At 36.8% G+C, this 26,803-nt stretch overlaps 3 protein-coding genes across 8 annotated transcripts in view; 1 reads left to right on the forward strand and 2 right to left on the reverse strand.

Moving 5' to 3' along the window:
* Positions 1-60: 60 nt before the first annotated feature.
* Positions 61-3,561, reverse strand: LOC129565887 (c-Myc-binding protein homolog). Its single transcript, XM_055441206.1, has 2 exons — positions 1,743-3,561; positions 61-1,481 (listed from the first exon to the last, which is right to left on the reverse strand). The coding sequence occupies exons 1-2, from the start codon at positions 1,752-1,754 to the stop codon at positions 798-800; spliced, it is 696 nt and encodes a 231-aa protein (XP_055297181.1). The 5' UTR covers positions 1,755-3,561; the 3' UTR covers positions 61-797.
* Positions 3,562-3,702: 141 nt separating this feature from the next.
* On the reverse strand, positions 3,703-14,240 carry LOC129565863 (transmembrane protein 198). Of its 4 annotated transcripts, XM_055441176.1 has the most exons (8): positions 14,069-14,193; positions 13,908-13,945; positions 6,978-7,503; positions 6,633-6,849; positions 6,384-6,532; positions 6,073-6,237; positions 5,646-5,915; positions 4,694-5,570 (listed from the first exon to the last, which is right to left on the reverse strand). In XM_055441176.1, the coding sequence occupies exons 3-8, from the start codon at positions 7,068-7,070 to the stop codon at positions 5,394-5,396; spliced, it is 1,071 nt and encodes a 356-aa protein (XP_055297151.1). In that variant the 5' UTR covers positions 7,071-7,503; positions 13,908-13,945; positions 14,069-14,193; the 3' UTR covers positions 4,694-5,393. The 4 variants fall into 4 exon arrangements, with proteins under 4 accessions (XP_055297167.1, XP_055297151.1, XP_055297158.1 ...); XM_055441192.1 differs by lacking the exon at positions 13,908-13,945 and having other exon boundaries at positions 3,703-5,570; positions 14,069-14,240; XM_055441183.1 differs by lacking the exon at positions 13,908-13,945 and having other exon boundaries at positions 13,946-14,172.
* A 1,563-nt stretch (positions 14,241-15,803) lies between these two features.
* Positions 15,804-26,803, forward strand: part of LOC129565904 (ribosomal protein S6 kinase alpha-3) — a 26,263-nt gene continuing 15,263 nt past the window's right edge. The window contains exons 1-2 of one of the 3 annotated variants that reach the window (XM_055441228.1): positions 15,804-17,268; positions 17,392-17,661. In XM_055441228.1, the coding sequence (XP_055297203.1) occupies positions 17,587-17,661 (75 nt within the window). In that variant the 5' untranslated portion in view covers positions 15,804-17,268; positions 17,392-17,586. The remainder of the gene's footprint in view (positions 17,269-17,391; positions 17,662-26,803) is intronic. The other 2 variants (XM_055441237.1, XM_055441248.1) reach the window with 2 other exon arrangements.

Here is a 26,803-nt window from a genome sequence, read left to right on the forward strand (position 1 = left end):
CGTCAACTATATTATACTTATGGGTTTTTTTGTGTTTTTTGCTAACAAATAGATAAGTGATTTATTGTTCAGGACGTGTTCATTAGGACGTTATTTATTTGCTTGGTTATGCTTTCGATTTTAAATGATTTAAACATCAAAAAATCCATTCTTTTTTTTATATATATTTTGCGTGGTTCAGAATTTTTTTTTCTTCTTCCTGAACTTTCTTTCGCTTGTTCAAATTGTTTACAAAATAATTGTAGTGTACTTTTTTTGTATCCTAACAATGAATTAAATTTTTGTTTTTTTTCTTAATCATTTTTAGAACATTTTCTATGACTTCAAAGTGAATCGTGAGGAAAAAAAGGGTTTTAATAATTTCAAAATATGTGTCAAATATCTTTGGATCGAATTGTCAATATTGAATAATTTTCTTGATTACAATCGTCAATTAACTTACAATTGAACTCTTCAAAAAAAAAAAAAAAACAAGATGAAACAAAGTAAATATAACAAAAAAGTGTGGCTAAATTCAGTTCGCCAAAAGGTTTTGTGTATGTGTGTTCGTATATAAGTTTTGTAAGTGCATATATAAAATGCCAGTAAATTCACATTGTTTCCGTCTCTTTAACAGGGCAAATTTGCTCTCTTTCAAAAATATTCTTCTTTCAACAATCAACTTTCCAAAAAAAATCTTCTGTGTCATCATGAGAACACACTTCGAAATGATCAATTTTCTATCTCTTATTCGTATTGATAAGATAGCCACATATTTGGTTTATGGTGTTGTTGTTCTCGGAATACGGTTAATGTGTTTACTTTTCATTTTCGGCAGCCGGTGCAGCAGCGACAGCAGTAACGGCAGCGGCATCATCAGTGACGACGACGGCGGCAGTTGCGGCATTTTCGGATGTTTTGGTCTTGTCAGCCTCGTTGGCAGTCGATGCAGGTGGTTTATCGTCGTCAATTTTAGCAGTGGTCGTGTTTGACTTGGCAACATCAGCATTTTCGCTATCGTTTGTGGTTTTGCCACTGTCAACAGTGGTTGTGGTCGAACTGGGCGTTGCGGCAGTTTCCGATTCGGTGCTGGTCTTATCTTTACTTGCATCGACTACAGCTTCTCCGCCGTTCGTTTGATTGATTTCAGAAGCCTTGGCTTCACTTGCCTGTACCGATTCGTTCGTTGGTTTTTCTTCGTTCTTTGTTTCGCCAACAGCATCGTCCGTGTTCTTTTCATATTCACCTAGTTTCGCTTTGACCGCTTCAAGTTGCGACTTCAAATCTTCAACTTCTTTCTTGTAACCGATGACCTCTTGTTCAAGACTTTCGATACGTCGTTCTTCGGCCTGTGATGCACCCAAATTTTGACGAATAAAATCCATTGGATGCTCTGGTTTTTCGGGTGTTTCCAGCAACTTTATTAGCACCTTAGTTATGCTGTCGACGACCCCTTTGCTTTCGATGTATTTGCGGAATTGGTCACGCTTGCAATCGATTTCCTAACGAAAAGAAAAAGAACAACATGCCATAAAAAGGGAGAACTCATAGCGTAAAAACTGCTTGGATTTGCACAAAAAATAATTCGTCTCAAATGGAACAGTAACTAAATATGAAAGGGAACAAAAACATACTCGAGTGTGAAACTCAAAAAGTACATGAAATAATGACAAATATTGTAATGCGAGACAACGCGAGACTAAAACCAAATCGCACGGTTCACTTGAACCATCGAAAAAATCGATAAACTCAGAACAACTTACACGGTATGACATTATGGCGGTGTGAATTCTGTCTTCTTTTTTTTATTCGTGCCCGAACAGAAAGAGATATCCAACGAGTTGAATGAAGCGCAGTTAATGTCGAATGGCTGCAGCAGAATTGTTTTTCCTCGAAATTGCTTTCGATTCGTCGAAATTTGTTTTGGGTCTCGGTCACACGAACACCACACAATGTTACCGCAATGGCAAGACACACGCGGCAATTGTGGCGAAGAAAATCAGCAAAATTACGCCAAAATACACTTATTTCAATAAATTCACCGTTTCTAATGAAGAAAGTTTTCGAATTTTCAGCCCAAAAATGTTCTACACCAAATGAACGGCAGGAAAATGTTTCTTTTTTCTGACTTTATTTCACACTTCATTTACGGTAGTGGCCGACTGATACAATATTCTATGTGGCTGTCAGCGTTGAAGTTAGAACGAGAACTGTATAATATTTCATTTGAACGTGACAAGAATCCGATGCAACCTCGATGTGCGATAAGGCTGTGCCGTTCGTCAATGTGTATCTATCCATCGTGCACGAAAGAAAAACCAATATCGCACCAACACAAATACACACGCACAAACGAATCATGTACGTGTCTGTTTACCTCCTGTGCACACAACAGTTCAATGGAACGAATGTTCGGTGTGTTGTGCGTATCTACGAGTCACCCTCTGAACTCCTTACTCTCTCTCTCGCTTTCGTCTCTTTTTTTGCCCAATGTGCTTGACAATGTGGAACAACGTTTTGATAATAAATTTTGTATCTTGAATGTGCACCATCTGGACGTATAATAAATACGTGCATTTTATGCGCACGCGTTTCAACACCATGCTCTCTCTATTCGTCTTTGTCGCACCGCTATATTGGCCACTAAACTGGATCAAGCGTTTCACATTTCGTATATAAGACATTGAGTTCCAATGTAAATAAGAATGTGGCGGTTTTTTTTCAGTGTGTGAGAAACAAACACTGTTTGCATGCAGCGGCCAAGCCGAAATACCTTCTTTTTCGCACTATCACACTGGACTCTCAAACACATAACGGCATTTTGTCAAAGCTATATAAAATTGTAGTTTTGTAAACGCCACACAAAAAAATTGAAACGACAACGGTATTTTGTTGGTTTTAATGATGGATTTTTGTTTATTCATGTCATATTTTGTTATTGTTTGAATATTTATTGAATTTATTGTTTGTTTTCTTCCCATTCTGTCTCATATTAAAAATATATTTATTTTTTGTTTGTCCACCAATATGGCCCGGTTTGACCTGGCCGGAGTTGGTTTTCAACACTAGTAATTTTTTTCTTCTTCTTCTTCGTTTCACTTTGATTTCCATTTTCTCCATTCATTTACATAGCGAAATTTGTTTGGATTGCATTTTTGTTTTTTTTGGTTTCTGTAAAAGCATTTGATTTTGGCGAGCACTTTTGTTACTCTCGCCGCGCGCATTCAGAACGTTTTTGTTCGGCCGAAAGAAAAACATAATATGAAACCCTTTAAAAGTGTTTTGTTATTTTTTCTTCTATCCAACAACGGGCATGCCGTTTGACCTATCACATAAAATCTTTATTCCAATGCGAAATTTGATTGAGCTCCTGATTATAGTGTAAAATGTTAATGATTTTTCATTTCTTTTGGATTTTGTTTATAAGTTGCGGTTGTATATTTTGTCTTTGTTTTTTGTTTTGTTTTGGTAGTCTTTGGAAACCCTTTTGCAATTGAGAAACAAGAAACAACACTGATATGAATGTTCACTTCGTGTCCTGCGTTTCGACGTCGACGATAGCCACGACGACGCTGCTGCTACGATCATTTGCAATAAATATCAAAAATACACATTAAGAGAGACGTTGTTTCTGTTGGCTGGTTGAGTAGTGTGTAATAACTTGTATGTTGTAATCAAAATCGAACGGGCAAGCGACTACAATCTATATGCTGTCTACGCTGGTTTTTATCGTTAATATGCATATATGTTTTATTGTTTTTTTTCTGTGTTTGTGAAGGGAGAAAACATTCATGCAGAGAACATTATAAATTACATTTGGTTAAATCTCAAGTAAATGAGTGTTACATTTAAGTTGAATAAATTTTTAAATTGGTATAATTGCATTTTCGAATTTGTTCGGAAGCGATTATCATTTTTTTTTTGTTGAATGTCATAAAATGGATTCGATGACAACGAGATATTATACTATATGCAAATGGAATTCTTTGAAAATGTAAAATTCGACTCTTTTTTCCCATCTCTTTTATCCTTTTCTTAATCATTTGGACCAACACAACCAGTGTAATTTGAACTCAATTTGTAGCCTTTGGCTTGAGCATATTTCATTTTCGCTGGTAAAATTTTTCGTATCATTACTCTGGACTTGTGAACATTTATTTAACTCGAAATGGAAAACAATGTAAAAACATAAATCTCAAACAAGAACTATATTCAGATGCATTTCTTTCTCATCTGCTCACTAAGATTACGATTATATTCAAAGAAAATTAATCCTAAAAATCACCGAACAATGCTTTTTTTTCATTATCATCGTCAACACCTTCTGTTTCTTCTTTTTAAACTCGCTATGTCAAGTTCTTTCGTACAAACTATGCTCATCATTGTGATATTTTGTGCAAAAATATGTACATACAAACGCTCATTTCTCATCAATTTTTTTTTCTGTTATTTTAATTAGTCATCGTTTGCTACCTCTTAATAGCTACAACTTTATTCTCGTGTTGTTGTTGTTGTTTTTTTTTTGGTATTAACTGCTCTTTACACTTCATTTTCATTGCATGGTTTATGCATTATTTTGACATTAGTTGTGATACACATATAATCTGCATTTCGTCATTTTCGTTTTTCTTTTGATTTCGTTCATATGAGCGTAAACGAATCATTCTATGCAATGTCCATATATATATGTTCTATGTAAAAAAAAAAACTTGTGTTTGATCAATTACGAAATTCACGGCAACTGCGGTGTTTTCTTCTCTTCGTTTAAACCCTATTCCCATGTTACAATGCTATTTTTTCTAAATTTATCCAATTATATCCAAAAATAAGGTATAAAATGACATCGAATTGTTTTTTTTGGGTAAAAATGCTTAAAATGTTTACATTAAAATTTTGAATACAGAATTTTGTAATAAAAAAAATTATTTTTAGCCAAAAAGACGTTTTCGTCGGAATTTGATTCGGATTTAACAAATTATTCACATTCGCTAGGAAATTGGTTTCATTCCTGTTCATTTTCATCTGTTTTAGAATTTCGAATGTCAAATTTGACACGATTCTCTAATAATCGCTCAGTTGATTTGACCAAAACCGCGCGCTTTATCCCACGAAAATTCAATTAACGATCGTTCTAACTGATTGACTGAAATGACATTGATCACCGTGCTCATATCGAAACTAAACGAAACACAAAAAATCGACCTAATATATAAACGAAAAAATGGAATGCATGAATTCAAAATGACAAAAATAATAAGGATAATAATGATAAATGTTGTGGTTGCTGCTGTTTTTCAATCAATCGAATAAAAATAGAGATGTGGGTGTGTGTGTGTGTGTGTGTTTAGTGTTTACATAATTTAAAAAGAAACGGTGAATAAACATAACGCCTAATAGTAATTGTATCACCAAAATCACCCACGGTCACCAAAATCCATTTTATTATCAATGTCGGAATCGGCTGGTATGTTGGTAAAATGTGTGCGATCGCTGTTGAGTGTGTTTCGTTCGTGTGAATTAGTTTTGGTTGAGTGTCCAGATGGCGGCTGATATCCGGGCTGTACGCGTTTTTGCAATGCCGATACATAATTCTGCGAATAGAAAATTATCGTTAAAAATGGTTTCTGGTTAATTAACGTGTAAATGAATTTGATTTTCATTCAAACCTGTGATATAATATCGCCCCTGGCTGTTCGTACTTGATACAAGTACCGATATTTGCGTTGTCGGGCCTCTTCGCGTGTCTCTCTCGGTCGACTTGAGGCACGGTGATGCACGGGTCGTCTCCGCGATCTGGGCCGATGTTTGTGATCAATGCGCCACGCCGTTATGAAGCATTGAACCAATATGCTGAATATAATCACACCAGGGTAGATACATATTAATAAGCCACCCCAGCACGGAGGAGGATCCGGATTTGCTTTCATGCTCAAAATCTGTGAAAATATTAGTTCAAAAATTCATCAAGTAAATGGTTTAATTAAGACACAGAGAAAGAGAGAGAGAATAAAAAATGAAGAAAGAAACGCGTAATTGATACGATCCATTAAAAACGAAAAAAAAGTTTCCTATTCAAATTCACTGGAAACATACCCATTGAATCGTGTCCGAACCATGCATGAAAAAGTCAATGGCAGACATGATCATCGTCGAACCAACAATGCTCGACGCAACAATCGTAACAAATTTATCGCACAGTAGAGTTGTTGTTGCGAAAATTATTGCTCCTCCGCCAACGGCTACCTCAACCTCCCGTAACTGTGAGTTGAAGAAAATTTGCCAATAAGCTAATTAGTTTGATGTTTTTGAGAGATTGCATGCTTTGAGTATTATTTGTTTGTTTGTTATGTTTGTTTTATACATGTGAGTACGTATGAAGAAAAGAAAATCAGCTTAAAACTTACGCCAAACACATGATTCGGTAGCGTTGCGATGCAAAATACGATAATCGATCCGCTTGTGATCGCACCGGCGAATGCACAAACTAGTACAGCGGCAATTGGATGTGTTGACCCTAGTATAGCTCCAAAGAGGCCAGCAATCATGGCTAACGCTACATTTTGCAGAGCCAATGAGAATTCACAAACCAAATGAACAATGACTTACTCAAAACAGAGATAAGAGATTTGCACCAATTTCCAATTAATTCATACCTGAATCCGCTTGATTGCCAATCAATTCAATCTGTTGACTCTGCAGCCATAGGATGCATCCGGTGCCCGCGGCGAGACCGCTCAAGAATCCAGTCGCCCGTAAACAGCGATAGCCGAGTATTGCGTAAACAATACCGAAAACGGCCACCGTTGTCCAGAGCAGTGATAAGATGGTTTCGGGCGGAGTCGATGTGCATGACGGATTGTCCATTGCATTCTATTTGTGCAGTGAGAAATCAAATCAGAGAATATGAAAGAAAAACAACAGATTAGAGTGAGACAATGATCTAGATGCTCGTGCCAATGGAACGAAAAGAAAAGGAAATGAAAATCGAAAACACCAACCTGTATCATAAAGGGCCAAACAATAGTTTGACCTATTTTTGGATCGGACGTCACATATTTGGCACGATTTTCTTCATGTTGCTGGAAATGCATTCGAATTGATTTATTTGAACTCGCAAAGAAAATAACAACAACAAAAATTTGCCCCGATTGTCAGCGGTTTTTGTTTTCTCTCTGTCTCTCTCTCTCTCTCTCTCTCTCTCTCTCTATCGAAAACGCTTTGCGTGCGCTGAACGCTTGTTTGCTTTTTGTCGTGTATTTCAACGAAAATTTTTATTCGTTGGCAAATGAAGTTTTGTCGATTACGTGATTTACTATCGAATTATGTCGTTTCGGTAGTTCGTAATCGGTTTGCATTATAGTTGACTTATCGCGTCAAGATGATTCGATTTCGTGTGTTGCAGATGTAATAAAGTAGTTCACTGCGGTTGATTCGTGTAAATGCATACAAAATTCAGGCATATGATTTCCTACATCTTCAGCGGCAGTGATGGTTTTTGGTTTTTTATATGGTATAATGGCAGTTCTGGAAATGAAAAAGAAATTTAAAAACTGTAGAAATCGCTCATTAATTTTTTTTTTATATAAAATGGTCATCGACTTGATTATGCAAAGTTCACGCTCTATGGTTATCGGCATGAATATAATTATTATAATGACCGACACCGATTTGATTTCAAATGGAAAAGTTTTTTCCCCCCTCTCCCATCATCAAAAAGCCATCTCGTTAAATTTTAAGCAAGTGCGATGCGATGTGTGTGGTGAAAATCAGTTCGAAAAATCGACAGGCAAAACAACAACAATAACCGCAAAAGCAGCAGCAGCCGTAATAACAACCCAGTCAAAGGCATATTTATTTGAATATTCAAGAGTTGTACAATTGCTCCATTTTCTATTTGTTTCTTTACTTCTGTTTTCACCCTAGTGGCTCTTATTGGATGGATGTGCTTCTGTTTGTTAGTACTTGCTGCATTTTTGCTTGCCTTCGTTTTTATCATCGCATTTTAACCTAAATTTTAGTGTATGTGTGTGTGTTTTTCTCTACTTCTTGCGTTTCCCTTTTGCATTCAACTTTTGCATACATATTCACTGCATTAATCGCACAAATGGAATCACGGTACTTTAGAACTTTCATTGAAACGATGTACTCTTCATTCTCTTTCTCTCTCTCTCCCTATCTTTCTCTCACTTCTTCTTGCTCTTGTTACGTCGGGAGAAAGCTCTGTGTAACAAAGTTGAATTTCGACCAAGTCAAAATGGAAAAATGCAATTTTAAAAGGCTATGTGGCATAAAATATGAACTCGGCCAACATGCTCATTCTGATAATACTCCTAAGCTCACAGACGAAACAATGACACACGAGAGTCTTTTGGCGCTCACTTTAATGCTCCATTGTTTATTCACTACATGTGTTTTTGCCTCTGCACTGGCTCGTTCATTCCCAGTAGGTAAATAGTATTGATTTCAGTTTTATTTTCCCATGTCCCCATTACGATGGTTTCCGTTTTTTCATTTGCACTCACTGAATTTGTATCTTCCGGAATATGGAGAAAATAGATACCACTTCGACACATATGTGGAACATCCAAAAAGTATACATTACAATTCTCAAACTAGTTTTTTCTTTTCTATTGCTCAAGTCAAAGATCAAAAGAATAAACATGTGTTACGTAATGTAATACTCTTTTTGGTGCAGTGCTTACTAACCACTGCTTAGCACAAAAACATCAAATCCATTATGGAAAATGCTCTGTCAACTTCGACTATGCTAAGACTTTCGCGTGCAATTTCATCGCGTTTCCCGAATTCCCGATTGTGCAAATAAACAATTTTGGGTGGATGAGTGTCGCTAGAAATACAGTCGATTTTGTTTATTCATTATATTATTATTGGCGTTTCTTTTATATGTTTTCTTTTCAGAACTAATGATAACACATGGCTCCAAGCAAGCGGCATTTTGATCAATAAAAATGATAGAGTCAATTGAAATGAATAATAGGGGCAATGTTAAGATCACAGCTTTACAATCGAATGCTACAATTTATATTTAATGTAAATTCGCTGCCGTTTTTTATTGTTCAAATCGCAGCACAATCAAACTGTTCTAATATTAACTAGCTTACCACCTAATTTAAATAGTGGTGTGGTGAGAGCATATACTCTATACTGATTAAATAACCTCCACCAAAATAGGATAAAAAAGGATATTTCATTGTGCAATATGTTGCCAATAAATTAACGAAAAACATGATGAACAGTCCAGGCCTAATCGACCAAAGTTATTTTGAAACTAAATACCAAATTTATGACTGCGTCAATGGTTACACAGCACACAGCCACAGCGACTTACAAATACACACGGTAGCTCGTTTAATTTTGTTCAACTCCATGGTTTGTCCTTAATTACGCAGATGTCACATCGCTTCTATGCGCTATAAACAACATTTCACACTTAATTTGATCGCAGTAGCGATTTTGACTAGAGAAATTGTCTATATATATATATGTATTTTTTTCGATTAGAGAACAAAGTGACCGCGAGATAAAAATGAATTCTCTCACATACATGAGATTCCATGTACTGTTCAGCAAGTGGCCGGCAATTACAGCATGCCTATTGAGAGAAAAGATATGGAGCCGATTTTTTGTGTGTTGTTCTTTCATGTACAAGCATGTTGCTTGTTAACTTAAATGGAATCGCAGACACGCGTTCAAATGATGGGGAGAGCGAGAGAGGCAGAGACTCAAAGACAAACAAACCAAAAATATCTTGCGAGAAAAATGCTATAATAATATTGCGCGCGCGAAGTCTTTGGTTTAACTGGGGCACTGGTTTCAGCTCATCAGTAGCATCAAAGCGCAGTAGGCTATCGAATTTTATGTTGTACAAGGAATTAAATCGGCTCGAGCTCAATGAGTGTACTTAAAAAAAAAATGAAGCCTCGATGTAAGTAAAATGAAACAAATTATGGAACATGGTTGCTAGTGGGCCTTTCAGTCGTATGTCAAATGTATGCGCGTGTAAATGCAACAACAGCATATGTACGTGATGTGAAGAATATATTCTTTGCTCTGATTCGAGGCGAATTGTAGCATCGTAACAATTGGTCGATAAACCATTTATGCGTGGATAATAATGGTTGGGCTGTTCTCATTGTTTGTTTGCTTTTTTCTTCTTTTCGTTTTCTTTTCTCTCATCAAATGAAATCTTAGTAAAACCTCGATTGATTTTCCGTCGGATGTGTTCCATCAATTTTTTTTCTCTCGAACGATTTCGGATGCTTCATCACTCGTTGTTATATTCAAATGAATTAGAAACAGACATACAAACACATAGACCGCTTGATATTATAAATCAACGAGTAAATTGTTGCCTACTTCAATTCGATTATTTAGCGTAATGTTATGCTTCAGTGACACACACGTACATTTCAACTCATTTTCAACAGATCGTGTATTCATTCCATTTGAATATATTTACATCAACCGAGAACCCGACAAAACACCCACGAGAGCTATATGTGCAGTGCTCATGTTTTGGAATATTTGTTCAGTGCTGTGTTAAATATAGTGACGATATATTGTCATGGCTACTGTTTCATTTGGAATGGTATCAGTGCGAATGAGTCGCGTACGCGAAATTGATGTTTTATGCTTGTTAGGTCGTTCAATTAACTTTCCCGTGACCGAATCAAATAACGGATTGCTTTTTTTCTCTTCTCTCAACCATTCGCTTCTCATTTCGACTCGAATCTCTGATGTTATTTTCATTCTCAACAGCCTCGTCGGTAACAACAACATGAACAATGATTGTTGAAATGAATGCGGTTGCAGCTGGACAATTCGTCATATGCGTGTGAGTAAGTGAGCGAGGGATCCCAAATGAAACGCAGTTTATAACGTTTTAACGCTCACCGAATCTATTATAACATGGCTATGATATGCAAACGAAAGTACAATCGAACACTGCCCCGAAAGCCATTTCCTTTCTGTTTTTTTTTTATATAAAAGACTTTCATTTTTTGAGTTCAGACGGAAAACTCATATTATTTTATCAGTAATGATAATCACACAAAAAATACATATATATCATTTCCCTTATTGTTGACACAACCAAGTAGATATGAGAAATATGTACGATTTTAACATCGAACCAATGATTTTTTACATATTAGATATATGTGTGTGTAAGTTTTGATAACAATACGTCTATTTTGCAGGCCTTTGGTCTCATTCACAGCGTCACATAGAAAATGCGGATGGAATGTTTCTGCAACAATGGACGAATGGCTGACACAGAAAACGAAAAGAAAGAAAACAGAGAAAAAATCTGATGAGACCGTAAAAATGAGACCAGAATTTATTGCGGCCCCAACCAACAACGAGACATAGCAACGAAGAATGAACGAAAAGAAAGAGTGAAAAGATAGTCAATTCCAATTGCGTTTTCTATGAAACTGTGTGAAACATTCATTGCAATTAGCACACAGATTTAAATAGCAAGTGGTTGTGCCACACGAAAAAAAAGAGATCAGAATGCAAACTGAAAATGTGTTAATGATGCTTGGTTTGTCGTCGTCGTCGCGCGTGTCCGCCGTCGTTGTCGCTGTAGTGCGCGCCTTTGTATACTGATTTTTGCTTTCTTTTGATGCTTTCATTCGATGAGTCGTTATCTCATACAAGCGTGTAAATGCGTAATTAATCGTTTATTGTCTTTGGTCGCCTAGAAAAAGAAATGCAATCGATTTCCTTTCATTTCGCCACACACATGCATTCATTATTTAATTCGCATGGCGATTGAACTATTTTTTGTCAAATCAAACTATCGACGCAGTTGATTCACACACATTTTTTTTTATCTTTTTCCTCTTCCTCGTCGAATTCTTGCACAAATATCTTATCTTACACTTTCTTGTGAAATGGCCTATAAAAAATCACTTGATGCCTTTGATAAAAAAAAAAAGCTATATTCTTTGCCACTTGTTTGTCGCCCTCAAGTAAACGACAAAAATTCGTACTGCGTTTATTTTCGGACGAGCAAATTAAATTGCAAATCAACGATTGATTTAAATGAGAACTGACGCCGACGATAGTGATGATGATGATGAAGAAAATAGTACACTAATCACTAACCACAAAACAAATTCAATATGATTGATTCGAAATTGATACGTTCCAATGACACATTCAATTTATTTGCTCCATCCAAATTGCAAATGACTTCAATTCTGTTTTTCGCTCTCGCAATGTGTCTGCCTCTCTTAGTCGTCACACTTGAAATCACATTGGAATATTTCATAAAAAAAATTGATACGACAAAAGACTGATTTTTTTCTCTGTTTTTTCGTAGAAGAACAGAATAACATCAGCAGCAACACAGCAGCAGCAGCACCAACAGTAGCAACGTTGATGTTGGCGATGACGATATAATTTCTCACTGTATTGTATGAATAAGGCGGTGTCACTATGTTGCGCGCGGTAGCCAATTCCAAACACACACTCATGCATGAGGGAAAAACACATGGAACGGCACGAAGAATCGACTCTGTGGAGTGCGCGTTTCGATGGAGCGAGAGGAATGAATGACACACGGCCGTACTGCTTGTACGTACAGAGTACTGCACAGTGTGTGGATGAAAACAGGAGAGTTTGGCAAAGCGCGCGCGATTTCCAACGAACACCAGCCGAAGCGATAAAAGTATACACAGCAAAAGCGTGTGTTTCGATGGTTTTTATTAGGGTAGCAAGCTGCTAAACAAGAATCAGGATTTAGTGGCGAAAAGGCCTTCGCACACATTTTTCCCAAGCGAATGCGTTCTCTTCTTTTTTTTCTCGCTCTTCGAGGTGCTGTACATATTACAGTGTATGGCACCGATTACAAGTTTTGGAAAAGATGCAGCATGATGGTAGCGTGTCCATGTGCCATAGAGTTGCACGTTTTGACAACCCTCTCTTTGTTCTCACTTTGAACTGTATCCGAGTTTAACGTAACTTGGGCTGATATTGTTGCTGTCTGTCGTTTGGTTAGGTCATCGAATCCATTATGTGTTATTATTAAGCACTAAATAGAATTTCTCTAATGCCACAATTGCAAGCATTAACATCGTCGTTGTCTTTATGTTCCCATCATTAATAAATAATTTAAATAATTTACACATCGCTAAAAATCGCATGTAGATTACGTCATGGCAAAAACAAACCAAGACAAACCTATATATATAATATATTTTGAGAGAGATCGAGCAAAAAGAATCGTGTTCAGCTCGTTACTTTAGCACAATATACACACATTTTCATGCATGAATCGCCTTCTATTCGTGCGGCGAAATTCATTGAATGCGATTCCATTTGGATTTTGGATTGAGGCTTTTCTATGTCATTGTTTTTCTTTTCATTTAATAAATGCTTTAAATTCCGAATGGGCGTTAGAAAGAAGAAGAAGAGGAGCTGAACTGAACAAAACAAATGAAAGAATTAAATAACAATAAAGTGTAATGAAAGAACACATCTTGTGTGCCGTTTGTTTTTTTTATGGTATATGCGAGCAATATGCCACTGAAAAGCCGTCTTTGTCTGTCTATTAGTTTTTTTCCAGACGCAGCTGTACATATCGATATAATTCTATGATTCTATAAATATCGCCGGATATTATATCCAAAATTTGATTAGCAAATCTAACTGTACTCTTTTGGCATGCATGAACCGTTCCTTCGCAAGCGATTGCGTTGCACAGAAGGAGAAAAAAAACACACACACACAACAAATTTCCCCATGATGAAGAGCAGTAAAATGCCAACGCTTTACATCACCATCACCAGACACAACAACACCACAAAATTTTGATCTAAATTTTTGATATGCCAAAAATGCGTATCATTTTCGGAATATTCAAAAATTCGTCCAAAACAAAACCAATTCAATTTACTAACGTTTTTTTTCCACACACAAAATAACCACCAAATATAACCTAGAAAAAAATCCACAAATTTTCTTCCGTAAAAATATTCTGGAACACTTTCCAAAATCAGAATCAAAACCAACACTTTTCGTCGTTTTATTATTTTAATGATTGCAACATCAGTGTACGTACTTATGTGTATATATATTTTTTTTTTCTCTAATAAAAACAAAAAACGTGTGCGTTGTCGATCCCGTTACACAATAGATGCGAACGAAACAGTGTTTTCAGCTGCACTGAGGCTACTGTTCCAAACAAACGTACCAAGAACATGCATACACCACAACCAGCCAACCAGCCACACACAGTTTTTCGTTCCCTTTTTTCACTTTGTGTGTTGCTGTTGTTGTTTTTTCCTCTCGTTCGTTCGTTCATCCGTTCGGTTTAATCGCAGTATCATACATACGACAACGACGACGATAGTTCAACGATGCGCTCATAGCAATTCCCTGTCGGATGTGTGCGGACTTGAAACGACCGCGCGAATGCATTGGTATTGTCGGTTTGGTTTGTGTGAACGCGCCCGTGTGTGTGTGTGTGTGGTAGTGAGCATGTGATTATCTTCGACAAACCGCGTCTAGCGTTCACTGCTCGAATTCGGTGTGTTGTGTATTGCACACGCAAAACATTTACTTCCCATCAAGCCTTCGTTCGACACTGTTCATTTCGATTTGTTTGTATTTCAACGTTGTTTCGTCGGTTTTTTCGTCTTTCATTCTGTTGTTGTTCGATTTAATTGAAGCACATTACTGAAGCGTATGTTTTGCCATGGCAATAGGGCTAAATAGATTCAATTCGTTTTTCTGTTGGTTTTTTTTCTCGTGTGTATACACATTCTTCTTCATTTGGAAGCATAGTTTTGAATGCGAAATACCGTTTGTTACAATTTTTTCTAAACGCATTTATTTGTTTTTGTTCGACATTCTGAGAAATTTTTTGTTTCTATTCAAAATGCATGGCTGTTGATGAACATAGAAAGCATATATCAAAACTTTATAATAAACGGTTTCGATGAGATTGAGCTGTAAATGAATTTTCGTTCGATGTTGATGTTGTTTTATGGTGATTTGGATAACAATGTGCACTTGTTTGTTATTCGTCTCGGGCAAACATCATTTTCCAAACCGCATGCCATGAATATCGAACTTGAAAATGGAAAGTGAACACAAATCAACAATAAAGGTGAAATTATTCACTTGATAATGAAAAATAAAAATGATGCACTCGTTATGTTTCATATTGGCATAGAATGTGTTTCGTTATGTGGATGAGCACATCTGCCTGTTAGCTGCGATGGTAACGAACGCAATTATTACGGTGCCTCGTTTTTTTTTCTTCTTTCCAGTTTGCATTACACGCATACACTTCCCATTCCCATCACACACATTGATCTCAACTGAACTAATATATTAGCATAGGCAGTCACGAACAAAGCTAATATACGGTTCCCATCGTTTGCGTTGCTAAAAGCAAAACGAACAGCTGATTTTGAATGTTTGAATCATCGTCATCATGCATAGCAATGCCATCTTACGCTTGGATATTGTACAACGCACAAATAAAGCACCAGCAGCAAACGAAAAAAATCCCATTCAAAGCATTTCGATGAAGAGATTTCTAGTTCCCATACGTCATTGGATGACATTTGTTGCGATGCGACTGCATCTGTGTGAGTTTGTTGTTTTCAATTGAACACCATATAAACATCACGCACACAACGAAACCCCAGCACATTCCACAGATTTTATTCATATCTACAACGACTATCACATTTGCGCACTCAACACTTGCTTCCAATTTATATGAGGATTACTCTCTATCTCTGTCTCACTTTCGTTTTGTGGCCGCAGCCAACAAAAATCTATGTGTATTTCCATCCATGAAATCATCCAATGGACTTAGTTCTTATGCGACTGCTGTCATAATTGGAAGCTAATAATAAGAAAAAACGTTCCGTCGAACGAGCGAAAAAAAAATAGAGAATCAACACACACAGAATTCCAATCCGCTTTTATTTTCTGACAAAAAGAGTCATTCTCGTAACGATACAGATGGGACGCTCTTTGATATAAAAATCGTGTTTTTTGGACACAAAACTACAAACGATTCGTTTTTCCCTATCAATTCTTATCGTTTTTATAAATATTAATTGTGATTTAGTGAGTATTTGTGGCGCATCGAGTGTAGAGAGTCAGTCGTCAGAGTTGATATCAGTTGAAAAAAATACATAATTAAATTGCTTCGAGTCAGATGAAATCAAGAATTCAATCAACAAATTAATACGTTGTGAAGGGAACTGGGTACTTTTTTATTCCGAAAAAATCCATTTCCTGTGTTCCAAATTAAGTGAATCAATTGATAAATCGGAAAATTCCGAAAAATCATAAACATACGGTGAATTTTTTATATCCTCTTACACAACGTTGAGAGCGGCGATTCGAGTCACACTCGCCGTCAAAATATATTCAGTCTGCATACATTTTCTACAAGCGGCGGCGGTTGTTGTTCGCGCGGATCTCGAATAGAAAAAAATATATCAGTGTGTTGTTTGTTGCTGCGGCTGTTTCTGTTCAAATCGGTTATCTCTATTGGTGCTGAAAAAGTTGCATTTGATTGTCTCTAAGTTTTTTTTCAGCGTCGCAAGTGAAAGTTTTCAACACACACGCGTAATTGTATATACACGATTTGTCTATTTATGTTTTGGTTGTTTGTTGCCGCCAACGTGAATATTTCTGAACAGAAACGGTCGAGGATGTGAATGAATTGAATGCACGATTCACATCTTGCGTGTTTATGCAAAACACAACAGTGAACAGGCCAAATTAAATGAACGATTCGATATAATTGGACTTAGACCGACACACAACCGTCAACGACGTAGTTTTTTAAGATATTTTTTGTTGTTATTTTCATTTTTGTTGTTGTTGTTGGGTAGAAGATCAACAACGAAATCCGAAACGAACGACCAATTACGCTGCGCCGTTCGGTTAAATAATTTATGCGATCGGTTATTTTAAGTGAACTCTTAAAATCGTGACATTTAATTTAAGCGGCGATTTTTGCTTGCACATAAAAAAAAGGAACAAAAAGAATTTTTTTCTTACATTAATGAATGTAATTCAATTTCACCGATGTGAAAATCCTTGACTTAAAATAAATGAAGAAAAGAACATAACGTCTAATAACAAGCAACGTGCGTGAGTTGAAATTTAAAGAAAGTGGAAAAAAGCAGTCGACCCATCGTCGGGGTATTATGTCAGAAAAATACGTTGCCCGTTGTGAATAATGGTTTTGCTGCAATAAACGTGTGGCCCCACGAAAATGAGAAATTGGTAAAACAAACGAACTTTGATAAGAATAATAGCGAAAGTAACACTCCCATTTCACCTTAAATACTCCACATTCACGCCGTGTTTGGTTCAGCATTGTATCAACATTGTTAATTTTCTTTCCAGTAAATTGATAAGTTCTAGTTTGCAAAATTGCGTGTCATTGCTCAAGCAATTTCGTGGTCGCACTCCAACGTTTTGCATTGTCTAATTATTTCGGTTCGTGTGTGTTTGTGTTCATAATAAGTGCATGAGCGTTGATTTTCTAACGAAAATTAACTAGTGTATGTCAAATAGTTTGTTATATGCGAACATTGTAACATGCCGTTAGCAAATTCAGGAGATCCATGGAGAGCACAAATTGGCAATTCAAACGCAACCGCGGTCAGCAACGTGGTGAGTCTCACAGTTTTCTCTATTGATTTTTCTCGTAATTAAAAAAAAAATAAAAAACCGTTTTCACGGTACCATCCACTCAACCGCATCGTGGAAAACCTTCACCTTGGCCGATTGTCTTGTTTTGGTTACCGCTGAGTACACATTCCTTCATAAATATTTCCGTTTGATTATGATTTTTTCAAAGGCTTGCGGCGGCCTTTCCGACCAACATCATTTTTTTCTTGGTCTATGGCAACATCTTCATTCACATACTTCTTGCCATTCCATGTTCAATTGTGTTGACTCAACGAGAGGTTACATGCTGTTGAAAGTCTTTTAATACGTTTCCATTTGACGGTAGACCAACCAACCAACGGAAATTTGAATCAAACATCTTTCTTCGGAGAAAGATTTATTCAATCTGTTTTTTTTCACATTTTACCAAAAGATAAACTGAAATCTGATAAACTGTATTCGTTCGGTGTTTTCTTTTGCCCTAATCGATATTGAGTAAATCCAAATTCGATCGGTTTATGATGATTAAGTACGTAATAAAATAATAGCTGGTACAATAGTCCAAATAATTAAGTAGCAAAACGTCTTAAGTTTGATCCAGTCAAAATGTGAAGGCAAACAAAAGTGGAAAATTTTCTTGACTCTATCGAGGGCTTCTGACGTGTGGCTCGACTTTTTTTGGCCCGCATATGTAATCGTATATTTGCATTTCATTTGCAAAAACTGTTGCTCGTCGTCTGAGACAACGACGAGGTTGTTGCGGCTTCTTGAATTTGATTGGCTCCACAAAAACAGAAAAAAGTAACCAGACGCATGGTTTGGAGCAATCGATACCAAAACTGCTTTCTTTCATTATCTAATCGAATCATATAGCACATTGGCTTCATACATTTAATGGAGCTTAGTGCTTATCAGTCTTGGTTCATGTGTTCGTGTTCAATACTCATACAACTTTGCCCAATACGCTTCGAATTTCTCTCAAAGTTTAATAAATGATAAACAAAGGGATAAAAGTGAAAAAAATGGCTTGGAAATGTGGTATCGATCGTTCATTGCATCGAAATGCGGGTGAAAATATGGTGTACAAAAGTCACACACACAAATCGAGTGGGCGACTTGATTAAAAAACTAGAAGCAGTCGATGGCACTCAATTCTTTTTCCATCGCTTCAATATAGATGTGGAGTACTGTCGGATTCCGCCTCACACAGCAAGAACAATAGGTCATTGGGCATGTACACTGTACACGCTGCGAGAATGCTGGCAATGGGTAACAGCAAATCGACAACGGTAAAAAAAAACTTGAAGCTCTAGCACGCATCACCATCATCATCTCTTCTCCACTTTGTCACTCAGTAGCTAAATGCTTGCGGTCTATTTCTACACATCGACATGTCGATGAAGTGCACTTTATGTGTTCGTATCATGCTCGGTGCGTTTATTAAAAAGAAAAGAAGCGAATAACGATTCCTCTATCACAAGCAACGACTTTGTTGCTCCGTTGTCTGCAAGTCGTCTGCATGCCAAAAATAAAACATATTCTCAAGAAATGTCGGAGTCAACATTCTGTTCGAAACAATTTCATGCTTCAAGGCAACCAGTACACAAACGCGCACACACTTGAAATGTGTGATATTTTCTAATATCAACATTGAATTTGATTATAAAAGGGTATTTTTGCTCTGTGCTATCAACTGAATTGACTTTTGAAATTTCACATCTCTGCATTGTGAATCACTAGCAGCCGTAGCAAGTACGATAAAGCAAGGCATAAACACAAACAAAATTGATTACCTCATTGAATTCTAGAAAATTATTACATTTATTTGTGCTCTTGTCACTTTTAATCATCACAAAAGTATTCAATGCATACACACAGGGGGAAAAAGCTATCAATTGTTGCAAACGCACATAAAATGGGCAAGCGTCAGACACACAAAAAAAATCACAATCCATTATAGGTACTAATTCAATGAAATTTTTCTGGTTTCGTCATACGCAGCTTTAAAGTTGTAACCATACTTTCTTGCATTTTATGATCGAATGACAGCAGCAGCAGCAACAACAACAACAACAAATACGAAATAACCAGTTTTCCATATCAACATTTTGTGCTTTGGAATTTGGGTGTATAATCGGAATTTATGGTGATAAAAAGCTTTGCACTGGATTTGACTCATTCATCTTCGGTTATAAATTTTCATCAACAATGTGTCGCAAGTAACACAAGAACATCATAAAGTGAAGAAATTGTATGCGAAACCATAAAATGAAACAAGAAATTGCGAGCAAAAGTAACCGAATAGTAAGAAAGAGGCGACGATGATGACGACGACGACCGCTATTCGCTATCAGTCTCTACATAACATCTCTTGACTTTCGTATTTCTCTCAGCATACAGCGCACACTGGTTTTCTCTACACGTCTGCTTGTGCTGTACTTGCGATTTACGCAGCGTGTACATAATTAATGATTGGGGAAACATCGAATCTCCATAAATATTAATTAAAACCAACGGCGACTGTTTCACTCAATTTTTCGTTGAACCAATTTCATTTTGCTTTCGTCACCCTCTCATGAATATCGGACACTTTTCGACTCTTCTGTTGTTATCTTCGTAGCTATATTCTATTTACAAAGTACGTCAAATATTGTTCGTTTATCGTTTAACATTGACACGCTTTTTATTTGCTTCAAATGTACGTGTGAGTTGATTTAAATGCGCCACGTTCATGGTCATTCTGTTCTGGCTGTAGTCTCTGTTTTGTTTCTTTGCTCACTTTGCCGTGGAGCTCCTAACTCTGTTCTGCAAATTGAAATGTCATACAATCACATAAAAAAACACATTTTATTTACATTTGAATGAGTTCTTTTCTTCCTTTCTCTTTCTTTCTCTCGCGCGCGCTCACACGATCAACAAACAAAACGACAGCAATATACAAGATATATATATATATATATGTGCCGAGTCGCATATAACTCTTTGACATAAAACACTTATTATTTGAAATGGGTCTTGGTGTGTGCGCAATTGCATCGTTGCATTCAGTTGCAGCTGAATGGACTGCACCTTCGTTTGAATTCAATGGAATGAACGGGGAGTCATTTTTTATTCCATGTATTTGTTCCTCACACTCTCTCTCTCCCTCTCTCTCTTTCTCTCTGTACGACTACTCGGTTACATGTGACGGCAGCGTGTTGTATATAATAATGATAGCGTTAGTAAATTTATGTTTTGATTTAAGATAATAATAACAGCAAACAAACACAAAGCAACAACAGACGAAAGCATTCACTTGAGATTATTGGATAGTTTATTGTGTGAGCAATGTGACAGCAACTGAATGTGTATGTGCTGTTTTGAGTATTTTGGTATGTGTGTTTGTTGGGTAAGCGTGTTAACAGCATCGGTGACAACATTGATGGCGTTGAATATTGCGACGACTTAAACTAAATTCAGAGCAAATGAGACTGAGGCTGGAATTGTCATGCATATGTTAAATATCGCAACGGTATGCACGTTTTTATCGTATATGGCAGTTGTCATCCCAGCAGAAGAAGAAGAACAGATTCTCCATTCGAATTGAGCGTTGGATTAATACATGCCCGACACACATCTTCACATAATAAACAATATGTTAGTGCGACAACTTCAAAACACTGGCTCTTGCAATCTATCTCCAGAGAGAAAATAAATTTGAGCCGTGCCAAGAGAAGAGATTGTTGTCACGCAAAAAAAATATTCACGATTTCCCTCCTAGATCAACATGCACGTAGCCGCCCCAAACACAGCATTCCACTCACAACACACTTTTATTTTCGGGAAAATAGCAAACAAATTGCTGTCTTGTGCCTGATGGAATTTTACAATGCTCTTCTGAATTCCGATGCTGAGATTCGGGACAGATGTTGTACGCCGATAGCAAATCATTTTCCGAATTGGTCTGACCATGTGTTCCAGTGAATAAACAATGAATTTTCTTCCCCGAACTACTGAATATAGGAAATCAGATCCGTTTACCAAATTCGATCGAGCTTGATAGACATTGTTATTTTGATTTATTTGTTTTGGATCTTGCAACGAAGGAGCCAAATAGTCGAAATACGGGTTGCTATTTCCGTGTACCGTATCAGATTCGTTGCTTTCATAAATAAAATCATTTTTGCCATAGAAACGCATTCATTGTGTGTTACAAAGGATGATGTGACGCGCGGCACGCGGGGATCACTAGTATGCATGGATTTCTATGGATTCTCATTAATTCAATTAACACAAAAAGTAGCATGTAAAGTGCGAGAGAAGAAAGTAACCAAGTTCCAATATAAATTGGTCCATAATTGATAACACACCGAGTTTGCTGACTCCAAATCGTTTTTTTTTTTTTTGCCTCGTTGGACATATGTACTATGTATCATTAAAATTGGCGCAAGGCTATAGCGCAATGTGCATGAAGAGAAATGGATATTAATGATAATTATTACGAGCGGTTTTGTGAATTGAAGCCGTTTAATGATTCTTAAATGCTTTTCCATATCGTTTGACGTCAATGGTTGTGCAAAGCGCATTTTCTTCGCCCAATTTATGTAACAAAATTATGGTAAAATTGGAATCAAATTGCTATGGAGAAATTTGAAAAAAAAATCGATAAAGAATGGTGATTAGAAGGCATGTACGTAAGTTGGCGCCGTAATTTCGATGACGAAGGTCGCTCATTTAACGTAACCATTCCGAGTGGTTAATTTCATGACGGAAAAACCGAACAAAAGAAATATTGGGTTCGTTTATCGCACTTTATCGCTAGACCGAAAATAAACCGCGTACTGAATAATATGGAGCAAAAACCAAAACTCGACTGTAATGAACTGAGTGTTGAAAATGGATTCGAAACGATGAAATTTACGAGCGCTGCAAATGTATACGGAATATGGAAATGCACACAGCGTGCGCAGTGTGCACAAACACACGCGCGCTCACCAACCAATCACTATTCTAATGAGCTCAATTGAATGGCAATAAACTTGAAATAACATTGACGCAAAATTGAATTTTGTACGATCGATGGAAAAAGTGTGGCAGACTCGGAAGAGAAAAAAGTCAAACTAAATTGGTTTCGTCGCAAAACAAAAACAATTTGTTACGGCAACCAGAAAAGCAGCCATTATTTTCAGTTATTATGGGGTTTAGGTGGTCAAAAGCATGTACTTAAATTATCACCATATTTGTGTACGGCGCACACTTTACGCGTTGTTTTTTGTTTCGAAAATATCCGATGATTCAAGCGAAAAAGCGAAAAGCAAAAAAGAAATTATTATCGAAAACACATCGCCAACTGTGACTCTTCTGATAACGCATAAAATTCGAGTCTATTTCTTCCGAAATTCGTCTAGTTTTATTGTTTGCTTGAACACAATGGTTCGTTCCTATTCGTTCATGTCCAATTAAATTTGATCGATGCTCCCATTGAAACGCCCTCATTCGTCGGTAAATCCAGTATGGGAAACCACCAGCAGAACACTGTATTAGCCAATGCATTACTCCCCATGCGAAAATATCACAGTGAAATTGGTGGAACTATGAATTTAATTGCATCTAATTGTTGCTGGAATGTCTTGTCATGCCTATGCTGTGCGCCATTGATTGAAGAAAATCATTTCTGACATCTTTGTTACGGACATATTGTGTGTGGACGACACACTCACTGCATACCACACTACATATCATTCATTCTGCACATATTCTCTTCGTCAAGTAAAGCAAAAGGTCAAAAGTTGCTTGTCAATCTTTGTCGCTCTTAAACGCTTCGTTCACGGACAAACGTTGTAATGGTTCATGTAGGAATTCTCAACTTATTTAAGAATGACTCGCATTATACGGTCCCATAATAGTTCGCCAGAGAATTAATCACAAACGCAATTTATTCATGTGGAAGAAAAATGTAAATTACAAAAGATTCAAGCATTCTTCTACAGCATGTACATGATCGCTAAATAACGAGCCGTAAATTTAAATGAAACAATGCACGAAATTAACTTTTCATTTCAAATACCCTCCAGCAAATGCAATGCAATGCGAATTAAATTGTAGTAAGTGACCCGAGAGCACACTCGAAATATTTCATGCGCTGCATCGAATGCCATTAGCTTAAAAGCAGAAAAATATGTCAACAGTCAACGTTTATTGAACTAGTTGCATATTAGCTGTATAGACTGAAATGTACACGATATGTAGTCGCGCAATAGAGCGAGACTGTCGATGTTGACGACAGCAAAAACTACGAATTCGTTGTATTTACCATGTATGAAAATGACTATGTAAATATTTGTGGCTTTAAACCAATCAATATTGAACTTGTGCGCCGTCATGTTGGTGGTCGCAGTAATTCTGCGATTTTTTTTTCTCGGTTCGGTTCTGTTTCAACTCCGATTAAATAATTTGAAAAAAAAAGAAAAAAATGGACAAAAAAAAGGAATCAAAAAATGATCGATTCTTCGTCAAAATAATTGGTCGACTTTGACCGTGTGCTTTCACAACTGTTCATCCCGATGTCGAGACACAAATGCATGCCATTGTTGTTATTAGAGTTTTAAAATATCCCTGGGTGTGACATTGTAAACTGGTGATCTCTGCGCATTAGCTTTATCGGATCGATAAACAATTTTTTTTTCTCCTCATTACAAAATGTAACCATATTGGATATATGCAACGGGCACAAATTGCGTGACAAACCCGACAAGAAATTTGCGAATAATCGTATTGCGGATAGTTGGCGAGTACCCTGCGAATACTCTGAAATGTCATGCGCAGCCAACTTCAGGTTGGAACTGTACTGTTGTTCGCAGCGCGAATAGTCGCAGGGTATTCAGCGATAACATTTTGCGGCAACTTTTATTGTGGATTCCTATTCGCATTGCGAGTATCCGCGGATATGCGACGGAATGTCGGCGTACACCTATTTTACCGCAAATTTCTTGTCGGGAAAAATGCCATGTTCATGTGGCTTAGAGGCGTCAATTTGAATTTTTAAATGTCAATCCCAAGATAAATGTAAACAAAATACAATATGTGTATAGTACTGTAATTTTGGCATAATTACATTTGGCAAGTGATGTAGCATCGATTCCTAGGGGCAATTCACGAAGTGCGAATGGTGCCAGCTATGCGAATGGGCGAAAGGTAGTACGTGCATTTAGATGCAAACATTTGCAAATGCTACGAATGCGTGCGAATGCGAATGGAACCATTCAATGTATTTAAATACAAGCATTCGCGAATGTTCGCGAATGGTTACGAATGGCACTGCAAATGAGTGTGCTATTCAAATGAGTAGCATTGCGAATGCACGAATGCAACTAGAACTGAACGACATTTCAAAACACTTGTCAAAACAGTGCAAATTCAAGTCGTTAAAATGGTAAACAGAACATTATCGAGGCTAATTTAATATAAAAATTATATCATACATTTTATTTTTAGGGCCTCAAAAAACTTTTTTCTGAATTAGTAACATTTTCCAATAATACAAGTCCAGTTGATATCAAAATTATTTTGACAAAATAATTTTGGAAATAAGTGCGTTTGACACAGAGTCATCGCTAATGTAAATTGACCGTGAAATTATCAACGATATTGAAGAATTTGTGAACGAAAATTTAGAAAAACTCAAAAATACTTCGTTTGAAAATACTGTTTTACACTGATTTTGTTTTGTTTTTTATTTATGGTGGAGCGATTCAAGACTTTTGGTATCGACAAAATTAATGAATTATTTGCCAGACAATATTCGTATGCCGTATATTTCAAATAAAATTTATGTTCGTTTATAAATTCTTCTATATCGCCAATGCTTTTAGAATCAATGGATAACAGAGCAGTTTCGCATTCAAATCCAGTACTTTTTATGATTTTTTCTAAATTTGCCGGTAGTTTTTCGCCCAATTTCTTTTCTAATATCTGAAACACACGTGAACTCATTGCTTATGGCGTTTTTATCGCTCAATCGCTACTGACGTTTGAGTGAACACAAGTTCAATGTCGCGAATGGCTGGCTACGAATGCTTGTGCGAATGTGTTATTACATTCACTATGGAGTGTCGCGCGAATGATCGCGCGGCACTCCGATCGATTCTGAATCGCAACTCTAGCGAGTGCTTCAATTTTCAAGAATAAATCACGTTGTAAACACATACGCACACGTCGTATCGAAATTTGTTTGCTGCTGCTGCATGATTTCACAGTGAAATAAATAAATCAATTAATTTTAATTAGTGAAATACAAAATTCCCATTGTCCTCCCGTCCCATCCATTTTGTGGCATGCCTGAGGAACGTGCCTCATAACGCTATATAAACGTGTAGCAAAGTGGTGTTTGAGGAAAATTACAACGCCATTCGGCTCAGTTCTAAACATAGCATGAGAGAAGAATAGAGAGGAAGAGAGAAAAAGAATTTCATAGAATATGAAAAAGAGCAATTAGGATGTGCACTTCCATAATTCATTAAATTGTCGTGCTAATGCTCAACTTATGTTTTCATTTCAGCTCTAATTTCCACACTTTTTTCCCACACTTTTCAATAAATTTCATTTCCTTTTCACCATTTTATTACGTTGTTTACTGAATCCGTCGTTTCTGTTTTTCTCCTTCCAATGCAGCCATTTCCATTTGCTTCACGTAACAAAGTTATTATTTTCGCATAAAATTCTCGCTCTTTCTTCATTCACATCAAAGAGCCCATACTGAGAATGACGCAGCTGCACATTTGTTATTTCATATCAATGCCAGTGTTTGCATTATAGAATCTAACTGTAAATGACGGGACTTATTGCAATTTAATCAATGCAACTCATCGTTGTGCTTGATTGCATTTGAATAATTTTCTGTGGACTAAACGCGGAAATTGTCTCAATTCCAGCGAATCGACTCATGTTCGATTTACGGCACAGTTTCGCGCTTATGCTGGAAATGGTCGTGTGTAATGCACAAAAAATAATGGATGTTATTGCTTCGCATATATGCAGTTCATGTGTGAATTAAAACTTTAAATGTGCCATGAACAATTTGTTGTCATTTTACATTCATCACCAGACGTGTGCAAGGTCAAAAATTCTAGGGGGGGGTAAAATGATTTTGCCAGGGGGGGGGGGGGGG

Source organism: Sitodiplosis mosellana, unplaced genomic scaffold (genome assembly GCF_009176505.1).
Source record: "Sitodiplosis mosellana isolate CC-2019 unplaced genomic scaffold, AAFC_SMos_1.0 Smas_scaffold_1, whole genome shotgun sequence".
In the NCBI taxonomy this organism is placed as follows: domain Eukaryota; kingdom Metazoa; phylum Arthropoda; class Insecta; order Diptera; family Cecidomyiidae; genus Sitodiplosis; species Sitodiplosis mosellana.

Bases quoted from the DNA above. Each gene is read 5' to 3' on its own strand.
- LOC129565863 (XM_055441192.1), bottom strand. From the start codon at position 7,070: ATGCATTTCCAGCAACATGAAGAAAATCGTGCCAAATATGTGACGTCC. The intron at 6,533-6,632 runs GTATGAATTAAT...TGCAAAATGTAG, and splicing joins TGGCAATCAAGCGGATTCAG to CGTTAGCCATGATTGCTGGC. The intron at 5,571-5,645 runs GTTTGAATGAAA...TTCTATTCGCAG, and splicing joins GGGGCGATATTATATCACAG to AATTATGTATCGGCATTGCA.